Source organism: Amblyraja radiata, chromosome 1 (assembly GCF_010909765.2).
Source record: "Amblyraja radiata isolate CabotCenter1 chromosome 1, sAmbRad1.1.pri, whole genome shotgun sequence".
NCBI lineage: Eukaryota > Metazoa > Chordata > Chondrichthyes > Rajiformes > Rajidae > Amblyraja > Amblyraja radiata.
The window spans coordinates 57,523,298-57,536,224 of record NC_045956.1 but is presented as its reverse complement, the minus strand read 5'-3'; the positions used below and the strand labels follow the sequence as shown (position 1 = coordinate 57,536,224).

Sequence of the window (12,927 nt, the reverse complement as noted above, 5' to 3'; positions counted from 1 at the left end):
CGAAAAGTTAGAAGATAAACAACTGATGAAAAAATGACAGGCTGAAGAAAAACAGCAGAACGGATATTATGGACTGAATTTAAAGCTTTAACTATTATAATGAAGATTAAATAGTAAAGAACCAACTAATTATATGAAGCCTATTAAATTACTAACAGTTAAATAATTCCAATAGATGAAATGTAAGGAAATATATCCTGGATGTATTCTAATACTCAATAACTAATGAAAATAGGTATAAGAAGATTATTATACTATAAACCTGTAGTAAAGGGGGGGGGGGGTGTTAAGGATTTGGAATAGTTCCAAAGGTTCCGACAGGAAGATGGTTACTATTAAGATAAGGAAAATTAACCCTTGGAACAGGCTGGTAATTAGGTGCATCTCTGAGTATAAGGACAAGGCCTGTCCTTATGTCTTATGATTTCATGATTGTAAGTAAGGAATAAGAATTATAGAAGGTTTAAAGTTTGGGTATTTAAGAGATTACGTGGAAAAGTAATGATGATGATAATTTTTTATGATTAAATTCTGGGTGTTTTTTTTTGGCTTGACTGGTTACATTTTTTTTTTCCTCTATGTAGGTTAAGATTTTTGGCTATATTAAGGGGAAATGGCATGATATTGTCTAGGACAGCTTAATTTGGGGGCTGAGCTCAATGTACAATTCCAACGTCGGAAGTCAATAATATTCGGGCCACCTTAGATGGCAACGAGAATTTAAGGTATCCCATTTTTGATACCTTAAAATCACTCTTTTTTAAAAATTATAACTCACTGTTTACTTAATAATTGTATTCTGTTTTTTCTATGTATTTTTCAACGCACTTCTTTTTTCTTCCTATGGAGGTTCAATAGACGGAGGAGATGTAAAATAACGTTAATAGGGGACGGTTACCCCACACCCAAAACCTCAAGGTATTTAACCACACCACATGAATTAAAACTAGCAAAACTAATTAAGAATGCAAGACATTAGGGGAAAAAGGAATGGAGGAATCACATTTTGTAGTTGGAACATTAGGGGTGCGAATGATCCAATTAAAAGGGGTAAGATTATGGCTCAATTAAAATCTTTAAAGGTGGATATTGCGTTTTTACAAGAAACGCATGTGAAATTACAAACACAGATGAGACTAAAAGCAAATTGGATAGGCCAAACTTATTATTCGTCATTTACTTCTAAAGCTAGAGGTACGGCTATTATTATTCGGAAAGGTATACCATTTATATCAAAGAACACTATATCTGATAAGGAAGGAAGGTACACTATAGTGGCAGGAGAAATTTATTCTACACCATTGACTCTGATAAATATTTATGCACCAAATTTTGATAACCCACAATTTTTAAAGAAAATTACGGATATAATAGAAGTATAATTACCAAAATGTAATATTAGGGGGGGAATTTAATTGTGTTATAGATACATATTTAGATAAATCAATAAAAGTAAGGAAGAGTAAGGTTAAATCTAAAACTAGTGAATTTTTAAACATATATATAATAAACACTAATTTAACAGACGTATGGAGAATAATCAACCCTACGGGAAGGGAATACTCATTTTACTCAGCGGTACATAAAACTTATTCGAGAATTGATTATTTTTTAGTGGACACAAAATTAATTCCTTATACGATTAACCCTAAATATCACAATAGTATTATTTCTGATCACTCACCATTGACCTTTACTTTAAAACTAGAGGGAACGCCAGGTATAAAATCGTTTTGGCGTTTTAATACACAGTTAATTAATAATCCACAAGGTTATGAGTATTTAAAACAACAAATGAAATTATTTTTTGATACAAATGAGACACCAGGCATTTCACCATCTTTATTATGGGAAACTTTTAAGGCATTTATACGTGGAGTTATAATCTCATATCAAAGTTACCAAAATAAAAAGAACTCCATAGAACAAGAGACTTTAGAAAAGGAAATTAAAATATTAGAATTAGATAACGCAAAAGACCCAACTATAGATAAACATAATAAGATCACATTATTGAAATTTAAACTTAATCGAATATTATCGGCAAGAGTAATAAGATTATTTCAGATCACAAAACAGGCACAGTTTGAATTTGGTGATAAACCACATAAACTTCTGGCTAGACAATTGAAGAAACAGGAGAAGGAAAAGACGATTACTAAAATCAAATCAGAGAATGGGGAACTATTAACGTTACCCCAGGATATTAATAAAAGGTTTGCCCAATTTTATCAAAACTTGTATACGTCTAAAACTAAAATAGAAGACAATATAATTGTAGATTTTTTAGATAATTGTAATCTGCCAAAATTGGATATTTTGGAACAAGAGGAATTAGGAGCACAGATCACAAGGGAAGAAATAAGTGAAACAATAAAAGAGCTGAAAAATGGGAAAACGCCAGGGCCAGATGTCTTTAATAATGAATTCTATAAAGGTTTCCAGGAGTTAATGGTACCACGGTTATTTAAGTTATATAAATATGCCTTTACCGAAAATAAATTACCAGAAACATTAGCCGAATCCACAATTACGTTAATACCTAAAAAAGATAAGGACTTAGAAGAACCGGGCTCATATAGAGCCATATCACTCCTAAATACAGATCAGAACATTTTAGCAAGAAGATTGAGTAAATACATTAATAAATTGATAAATCCGGACCAAACGGGGTTTATACCTAAAAGACAATCATCTAACAATTTGAGACGCCTTTTTAATATAATGTATTCATACAATACGGAAAAGGAAGACTTGTCAGTTATATCTCTGGATGCAGAGAAAGCATTTGATCAGGTAGAATGGCAGTATTTATACAAAGTACTCCAAAAATTTAATATGGGAGAGAATTTTATCAGATGGGTTAAATTACTATATGATAAACCAATGGCAAGAATACTAACTAATAATATATTATCCTCAAAATTTCAATTATCGAGGGGCAATAGGCAGGGCTGTGTTTTATCACCCCTGCTATTTGCACTTATGATAGAGCCGCTTGCTGAAAGGATAAGAAGGCATCCGGATATTCAGGGATATAATACTAAGGATACTATTAATAAAATATCACCAACCCTTAGTATCATCACAACCCCAATCTAATTACTACTTAAACTTCTAAATTCCAGGGACTTGAACTGTTGATCACACAATCCCTCTCCGAGCAAATGAATCCAAAGATTCCAGGTAACATACTTAAAATTGTGCCATTAATTCAGTTTAGTTTAGAAATACAGCATAGAAACAGGCCCTTTCGCCCAGAGAGTCCCAGCCAACCATTGATCACCCATTCACACTGTCCCTATGTTATTCCATTTTCTCATCAACTCCCAACACACGAGGAACAATTTTACCGGGGTTGATTAACCCACAAAAACTTATACGTCTTTAAGATGTGGGAGGAAACTGGAGCACCCGTAGGAAACCCTGCAGTGTCAGATAGAATGCGCAAACTCCACACAGGCAGCACCCAAAGTCTTGATCGAACCTGGGTTTCAGGAGCTGTGAGGCAGTGGCTGTACCAGCTGCACTGCAGTGCCGCCAGTAATTCAATATACAACTTCAAGCGAAGAACTAAACATTGTTAGGGTGACACCATTCTAGCAAAGTCATCACCAACACTTAGAATCATAAACATTTCCATCAAAGCACGACATAAACTTATAAATTACAGAAACTGGAACTGTAGATCACAAAATCCCTCGCTGAGCAATTAAATTCTTGGAATCCATGTAACATTCATCAAATTGTGTGAATAGTAAATACTCAAATGACTCAGTTCGTTGATATAATTTATTCTTGCATGATAGGGAGACCTGCACTTTAGATTTTAGAGATACAGCGCGGAAACTGTCCCTTCAGCCCACCAAGTCCACGCCAACCTGCGGTCTCTCCGTACACTAGCACTATCCTGCACCCGAGGGAAAATTTAGAGTTTTACCAAAGCCAATTAACCTACACACATGTGTATCTTTGGAATGCAGGAGGAAACTGGAGCACCCGGAGAAAATCCACGTGGTCACAGGGAGAAAGTACAAACTGTACAGACATCATCTATAGTCCGGATCGAGCCGGATGTCAAGTGCTGTAAGGCAGCAGCTCTACCACCATGCTGCCCCTATAATCTTAGCCATCAGTATTCCAGGTTCCCAGATCCCCCCCCACAGAATCTATTTTCATTGATCACTGCAATGAAAGAACAGCCCATCAGGATAATTGGAGCACAACACTGGGCCTGAAAAATGTCATCAATACTTCCCACTCAAGCCATGACCAAGGCTCTTTCTGGGTCAAAGAAACAACACCTTCTCTCACTGCAACCCCTCTTTGATTCCTCTTGCTCTCTGGCCCTTCAACCACGTTTTTGATTTGTCAACTTGCATACTTTTCATGCATTTGTTCTTGGTACCTCTTTATATGTCTCGTTTGTTTCTCCCCTGACTCTCAGTCTGAAGAAGGGTCTCGACCAGAAACGTCATCTATTCCTTTTCTTCAGAGATGTTGCCTGACCCGCTGAGTTACTCCAGCATTTTGTGTCAGTCTGCAGTGCTATCCTGTTCTACTCCAAAAAAAACCAGGAGAACAGAGGTAATTGTTTCCCCTTCTTCTCTGCCTAAGCTGTAGAACTACCCCCAAAATTTTAGATTATTAGAATCAAACACAAATTAAGACATTTTAATGATTAAGCAACTTTAGGAGAACAGTTCCCTCTGGAGAAAAGATGAAAATTAGCAGCTCGGATAATATCTGTAGTGGACACACTCTGATTCCTTTTTCACCTTTAAACAATGAAGAAGTACCTGTAGGACTATTTTATAGCACGCTAACATCTCCGTGGATTGTCACCTTGTCGTGGTAGAGAAGCTTGTGATAACCTGAGATCCTGAGAGCGATGCTGTCTGGAGCTATGCTCCTGGTAGGGCTACCCATGGTTGTAAGGTCGAGGGGGAGGTCTCTGACAAAGAGCAATCCAACCAAGACCTCTACGGTGGAACAGGCGGAGGATGATGGCTGACCTTAGTGGAGCATCACAATGGCTGGGAAAGAGGATGAAGGCTGCAGCAGAAAAGGCTCTCCGGTCGTCTTGGACTCCATGTCACTGGATCCTGACCCAGATCTGTCAAGGACAGTTGGGTGGTTGTCTGTGCACCAGTCTCCCTATGTTAAATAAAGTCACGCACCAGCGTCCTCCATATAGGGAATAGCACCCTGGAGACACCAGTGGTCTGCCATGACCGAAGGAGGCCTAAGAAGAATGATAGTTGATGGCTGCTAGCTACATGAGCCAAAGAATGCAAGGGAGCATTTGTCTCTTTGAGGGAGGCTGCAGACAGACTGAGAGAACTCAGCAAGTTCCATCTGGAAGCTGCCATGTTGGCAAGCGGGAACTTTGTAAAGTCAGAAAATCACCATGAAACCATTGCCCACCCATAAATATTTATTTTGGATTCAATGACAGAGTGAAGAACTGATTGTCCCCTTCAGTCTTTTATGGCATGTGTCCCAGGGGAACAACTGGCTCATCAAAACAAACCTCATGGTAGACAATATCAGTGTCACAGAAGAGAGCTTGCTCTGCTCTCTAAGCAAGATCACTGCAGAAGATGTGAAGTAATCGTGTGGAACAGCAGTACAGCTGCTGCCTCACGGCACCAGAGACCCGGGTACAGGTCCTAACTACAGGTGCTGTCTACAGGCACTGTCTGTGAGGAGTTGCACATTCTCCCTGTGACCGCGTTAGTTTGCTCCGGGTGTTCCGGTTTCTTCTGATATCCCAAAGACGTGTAGGTTTGTAGATTAATAGGCATCTGTAAATTTCCCCTAATGTGGAGGATGTGAAAATGAAATAACATAGAACTAGCGTTTGGGTGATCGATGGTCGGCATGGTCTCAGTGGGCAATAAGGGCCTGTTTCCACTTTGTACATCTAAACTAAACAAAGGAGGATGTTGCCAGGACTAGAGGGTCTGAACTATAGGGAGAGATTGAGTAAGCTGGGACTCTATTCCTTTGAGGGCAGGAGGATGTGGGGGTGATCTTATAGACGTGTATAAAATCAATGACCAGAGGACAGAGGGTTATGGTGAAGGGGAAAATATTTATCAGGAATCTGAGGGGTAACTTTTTCACACAAAGGGTGGTGGGTGTAAGGTACAAGCTGGCAGAGGAGGTAGTTGAGGCAGGGACTATCCCAACATTTAAGAAACAGTTAGATTGGTATATGGATAGGACAGGTTTGGAGGGATATGGACCAAACCGGCAGGTGGAACGAGTGTAGCTGGGACATGTTGGCCAGTGTGGACAAGTTGGGCCGAAGGGCCTGTTTCTACGTTGTATCAGTCTATGACTCTATGAAGAGTTTGAAATACTCAACAACTGTGGAAACTAATATGTGAAGCAGAACTAAATCTGGATCATAAAAAGATATTTCCCTTAAAAAACCAAAAACCTCTTTAAACACCAAAAAATGAACAGTGGCCTTGTCATATTGAACAATGACTTCAGTAATGGGACAAGAAATTGCAATGGTAATCGACAGTGAAATAATGCTTTTACTGGCCACCCCAGGATGTAAGGAATTGAATCAGCTAACTCACTCTATTACTCTGCTTTTACTAACAGAACGGTAATAGTAAAACAGCACAGAAACAGGCCCTCTGCCCCAACCTGTACATGCCAAACAAACACTTTGCCCCACTCCCATCAGGGAAAAGGTACAGAAGTCTAAAAATGGACCCCTCCAGATTCAGGGATAGTTTCTTCCCAGCTGTTATCAGGCAACTGAACCATCCGGTCAACAACGAGAAATCAGTCCTGTGCTACCATCTACATCATTGCAGACTCTCGGACTATCTTTAATTGGACTTTATCTTGCACTAAACATTATTCCCGTTATAATGTATCTCCACACTGTGGATGGTTCAATTGTTATAATATATATCCTTTTAGCTGACTGGTTAGCCCAGAAGAAATGTTTTTCGCTGTACTTCGGTACACGTGACAATAAACTAAATTAAACATTGCCCAGTCCATCATGGGTATTGACCTCTAGATTGGGAATATCTAGGAAGTGCTGCCTCTAGCAGTTAATATCATAAAAGATCCACACCACCCTGGCCATGCCTTTGGGAAGAAGGTCCAGGTGCTTGGGAAGCCTGATCTCCAGGTTCCAGAACAGCTTCTTCCCATCAACTATCAGGTTCTTGAACTAAAAGATGGACACAAAATGTTGGAGTACCACAGTGGGTCAGGCAGCATCTCTTGAGAAACGGAATCGGTTACGCTTCAGGTCATAAGCCTTCGTCAGGTTCCGATCTGAAGCATCACCTATTCCGTTTCTCTAGCGATGCTGCATCACCCACTGAGCTACTCCAGCATTTTGTGTCTATCTTTGGCATAAACCAATATTTGCAGGTCCTTCCTACACAAGTTCTTGAAGCACCTTGCACAACACTGACCACAAACCTTCCTCAGCGATGAACACTTCCAAGGTTGCTTTATGTACGTTGGTTTTACACTATCCTGGATCTAGTTTACTCGAGAATAATTGATAAATAATTGATATATTTATTGCTGTTGTTGTTGCATCTACTGCAACTGGAAAGCTGCAGCAAGAAAACCTTTATTGTATCCAGTGCAGATGACAAGTCAACACTCTTGCCTCTTGACCCATTTAATGTCATAAGGAAATGTGAAAATGTGAGAAGAATTGCTCCATGATCATCAGGGACTATCTCCCACTCTCCGATTTGGTCCATGTCTGACCAACCTGCCTCTGAAACCTGCGGAAAGAATGAATTGATTACCTCCTGCAGAATCCTCTTCAGCTTGAGAAGCATAGTCTTCACTGCTGTGCAGTCCTGCATCAACAGTCGTAAAGACAAGGGGTCCAGACCACCAGCCGTCTCTTCCTCCCGCAGAAGGGTGCAGTCAGATGGTGGTCCACCAAGCCAGTGGTTGTTGTGAGCGGGTCGGACCTCCCCATGCTCACCTTCCTTTATACACAGAGACCTACGAAAGAGAAATGAGGAAGGATTTGTGTCAAAGAATATAACATAAGCATTGTACATGATACACAACCTAAAAAATACATACAATCAAATGTCTTAACTGCTTTGGAAAGTAGAGAACAAGAGCAAATAGGAAGTATAGGAAGGAATTGCAGATGCTGGATTTTACTGAAGATAGACACAGAGTGCTGGAGTAACAACGGGTCAGGCACCATCTCTGGAGCAAAGGGACGGGTGCCGTTTTGGGTCGGAACGCTTCTTCAGACCTTCTTCAGAGGAAAGAGGAAATCGGCAATACCAAGCGCAGGCTCGGCGATCGATTTGCCGAACGTTTGCACTCAGTCCACCAAGGTTTACTGGATCTCCCAGTTGCTCACCATTTTCACACCCCCTTCCCATTTCTCCATTGACCTTTCTGTCCTGGGCCTTCTCCATTGCCAGAGTGAGACCGTATGCAAACTGGAGGAACCGTACTTCATATTCTGCTTGCTACCCAACAGTATGAACATTGAATTCTCTAATTTTAGGTACTGGTTTGGTTAATTTTAGTTTGGTTTGGGAACTGCTCTGCCCAGGACAAGAAGGCTCTGCAGAGAGTAGTGCGTTCGGCCGAACGCACTATGGGAACTTCACTCGCCCCTCTGCAGGAACTATACATCAGAAGGTGCAACTCCAGAGACAATAAGATCACGGGAGACCCCTTCCACCCATGCAACGGACTGTTCCAGCTGCTACGATCAGGCAAACTCCTCTGTTGCCATGCTGTGAGAACGGAGAGGTTGAGAAGGAGTTTCTTCCCAGAGGCCATTAGGACTGTAAACTCCTATCTCACCAGGGTTTAACTTTACTGTACTATTCTACTGCTTTTTTTTAAATTGCTGTTTTATTTCCTTTTTCCTTCCTCCCACAATATGTAATATGTAAAAGAATATGTGATTCTGTTTGTAGTTTGTTTGTTTGTTTGTTTGTTTTTTGTCCGCGAGCATTGCCACTTTTCATTTCACTGCACATCTCGTATGTGCATGTGACGAATAAACTTGACTTGACTTTATTGTAACTCTAACAGATCCCCTTCCCCCTTTCTCCCCACAACCCCCACCCCCCTTTCTTGCCATCCTCCGTCGCCCATGCCTCACCTGGACTCACACCCATTTCTCCCCTCCACCTCCTCCCACATTCCTTCCACTGACTCCACAATTTGTAACTCTTCAATCCTTCTGCCTCACACATCTGGTTTTAATCTCTGGCCTTTGTCCAACCATCTGCTATGAAACCCCTCCTTGCCGGTGTTCGTGTATTTTCGCTGACTGGTTAGCCCATGCTCTTGCTCTTTTCCAGCCTTTCCTCTCTCTCAGCTTGCTCCCCTCCACAATCAGTCTGAAGAAGGGTCCTGACCCGAAAAGTCACCTATCCGTGTTCTCCAGAGGTGCTGCATGGTCCGCTGAGTTACTCCAGCACTTTGGTGCTTTTGTGTAGAGCAGCATCTGAAGTTCCCTATTTCTGTGGTGGTGCAGCTGTATAGTTGCTGCCTTACAGATCCCGGGTCTCTGGTGCTATAAGGCAGCACCTCTACCGTTGCGCCACTGTGCCGCCAAGAATTTCTTGATTCTCAAAAGTTATTGCTGAGCAGAGAAACATTCATTGCCGAAAATAGACACAAAAAGCTGGAGTAACTCAGCGGGACAGGTTGTATCTCTGGAGAGAAGGAATGGGTGACTTTTCGGATCGAGACCCTTCTTCGCTGGAACTTTATTGGCTTAACCAGCAAAGCCAAAATTGAATCACCAAGGCAAGATGATTTGGGCAGAAGGTTTCTCCGTGGAATGCCAATTCTATCTGGAAAACATCTGCAAAGACCAACACAGCAGTGAATGAACATTTTTAATTGGCAAATTGCATTTGCCAACATTGGACAGGGTCCATGTTTCTCACTGTTGGAGATCGGCTGGGCAACTTCACTGTCCAGCAAAGTAGTGCTGAAAATAATGGGATTGCTCACACAGTTCTTTCTGGCTTAAATATTTGCTACCATGCTGGTCCATCCTTGGAAACTGTTCAGATCAAACAACAAGAACAAAATACACACAACAGCAGATTCATTCTTGCAGAACATTGGAACCATGGACTTTCTCGGATTGTGGTTTAGTTTAGTTTATTATTGTCACTCGTGTACCGAGGTAGAGTGATAAGCTTTTGTGTTTGCATACTGTCCATTAACGGAAAGACTACACTTATATTTACAATCAAACTGTCCACAGTGTACAGATACAGGATAAAGGGAATTGTGTTTAGTGCAATATAAAGTCCAGTGTAGTCCCATTAAAGATGGTTTGAACGTCTCCAATGAGGTAGAATGGTCAGGACCACTCTCTATTTGGCGATAGGATGGTTCAGTTGAATCTGGAGGTGTGTGTTTTCAAACTTCAGTACCTCTTGCCTGTTAGAGAAGAGGGGTGAGACTCATCCTTGATTATGTTGGTGGCCTTGCCGAGGCAGCTGGTGGCCTTGCCGAGTCAATGGAAGGGAGGTGGGTTTACGTGATGGTCTGGGCAGCATTGGGAGAGAGTGTCTCAGTGTGGATGTGCACATCTGATATTGGTCAGGATGTTGCGATGATAGGGCAGAGGGAAGTGAACATGGGGACTACTTCAGTTCAAGATCAAGTGGGTTCTCCAAAATGCTGGAGTAACTCAGCAGGCCCGGCAGCATCTCTAGAGAACATGGATAAAAGGACAAACCTTTAGCAATGAGATGAGGAGGAATTTCTTTAGCTAGAGGATGGTGAATCGGTGGAATTCATTGTCACAGACGGCTGTGGAAGCCAAGACATAGGTTATTTTTAAAGCGGAGATAGACAGGTTCTCGATGAGTAAAGGTGTCAAAGGTTAAAGGGAGATGGCAGGAGAATGGAGTTGACAGGGAAAGATAGATCAGCCATGATTGAATGGCGTTGTAGACTCGATGGGCGAAATGGCCTAATTCTACTCCTATGACTTAAGAACTTATAAAGTTATGATAGATGATGTTTCCCAACCCGAAATATCACCTATTCATGTTCTCTAGAGATGCTGCCTGAACTATTGCATTACTCCAGCACTTTGTGTTCTTTTGTGTAAACGAGCATCTGCAGTTCCTTGTGTGTACTCCTTCAATGAGAGATGAAAATGTATTTATGTTTTTGAGGACCTTCAATGTTAGCAGTCAGCTTCATGGACAGGACTTTGTCTTCCAGATACTTTGTCGAAAACCTTTAATGAAGGGGTCAAAGATGACTTGGAACTCAGTCTTTGAGTTTATACACATGCAGGCCAACATGCCACAAAAGACATACAGAGAGTTGGAAAATTAAGTGTGATTCAGGGTTATATATACCAAGAAGCCATGCCAAGCTAAATCTGGAACACTATGTACATGTCTGCCTTCATCTCAATCGAGCCCAAATCATCCTCAGACTCTGAGTGAGACTTGGCCATCTGTTCCACTTGAAGTGCAACCCTTTGGAATTAATTGCCAAATGCATAAAATGGAGTAACTTTATTTAGCTTTTCTGTGTAGTGTCTGAAGTCACACATTATTTTATGAGTCAGTGTCTGTTATGGTGTACATTGTTGTCGAGTTCAATTAAAGCACTATTTTATTGAATTAAATCCAATGCTTAGTTTAGTTTAATTTAGTTTAGAGATACAGTGGGGATAAAGGCCTTTTGGCCCGTCTTAATGCCCCTGGCCCACTTAGGAAACCTGAACGGAAACCTCTGGTAGTTCCCGAAGGTTTATGTCAGTCTCCCTACCTGCTTCCACTACCTGCAACCTCCGGCAACCACCTGCAACCTCTGGGAACTGCACGGAAACCTTGGGTGGGGCGCAAAGTCTCCAGAGGTTTCCGTTCAGGTTTCCTAAGTGGGACAGGGGCATTAGGCTGCGCCGGCCAGCAATCACACTGTCCTCTCCACTAGGGTCAATTTACAATCTTCAGGGAAGCCAACTAACCTACAAACTCAAACGGCCCTGGGTTGTGGGAGGAAACCAGAGAACCCAAGGAAAGCCCAGGCTGTCATGGGAAGAACGTACAAATTCCATACAAACAGCACCCATAGTCAGGATCGAACCGGGGACCCTGGCGCTGTGAGATGGCAATCCAACTGCTGTGCCACCGTGCCAGTTGATTAATGTAATCTCACCGTTTGGTAAGATTAACGTGAATAGCTCACAAACCAAAGTTTCAATTTGATCTTGATACATGTACCACCAATAAACCAAACCAATATAATTTTATAAATGCTCGACCTCAACAAGTCCATTTGGGCTGCATCAGCTTCATTCTGGGTTTTCACTGGACTGATCAGTACACTGTGGTAAATCTCCCACTTGGATCTGTCTCCACATATTTTCTCTCCTCAGGTGCAGTCATTCGAGCATTTCCTAGACAATGGTACTTCATTGTCACGTGTAGCTAAGTACAGTTTTTTTGCATAGAGTTCAGTGACAATCCTACTATACAATGAGCACAATGATACTAAATAAAAGAAAGCAAGATAGTCGGCCGCACCTCGTCGGTACACAACAGTCCCCACATTTTAGGCGCCATCTTGTACCCCTCAAGTCTGAATTGTTATAAAAATGTTAGAGTCTCAAGTTGGCCATAAAGGCCCGTTGACCTGGTGGTGACACTGGGTCGGAATGCAGGGATCGTGCTGAACGCGTGACGTTTTGATATCCTCCACTGCTGCTCCGCGCTGCTGCAATTGCCCCTAGTTTAGGGAGTGGATGGGAAAGTGGGATCACATCGAATTAGAGTGAATGGGTGATGGATCATTGGCATGATCTTGGTGAGGTGTATGTCCTGTTATCGATTGATTGTATCTTTCAATCAGTCAATTATTGCCACATGTACCGAGATGCAATGAAACCCTTTATTT

The 12,927-nt window shown here is 41.6% G+C and overlaps 1 protein-coding gene across 2 annotated transcripts in view; it reads right to left on the bottom strand.

The window, feature by feature from the left end:
* ccser1 (coiled-coil serine rich protein 1) overlaps nucleotides 1-12,927 on the bottom strand; it is a 1,210,497-nt gene that overhangs the window by 644,193 nt on the left and 553,377 nt on the right. For both annotated transcript variants that reach the window (XM_033022379.1, XM_033022389.1), the window contains exon 6: nucleotides 7,806-8,010. In XM_033022379.1, coding sequence (XP_032878270.1) covers nucleotides 7,806-8,010 — 205 coding nt within the window. The remainder of the gene's footprint in view (nucleotides 1-7,805; nucleotides 8,011-12,927) is intronic.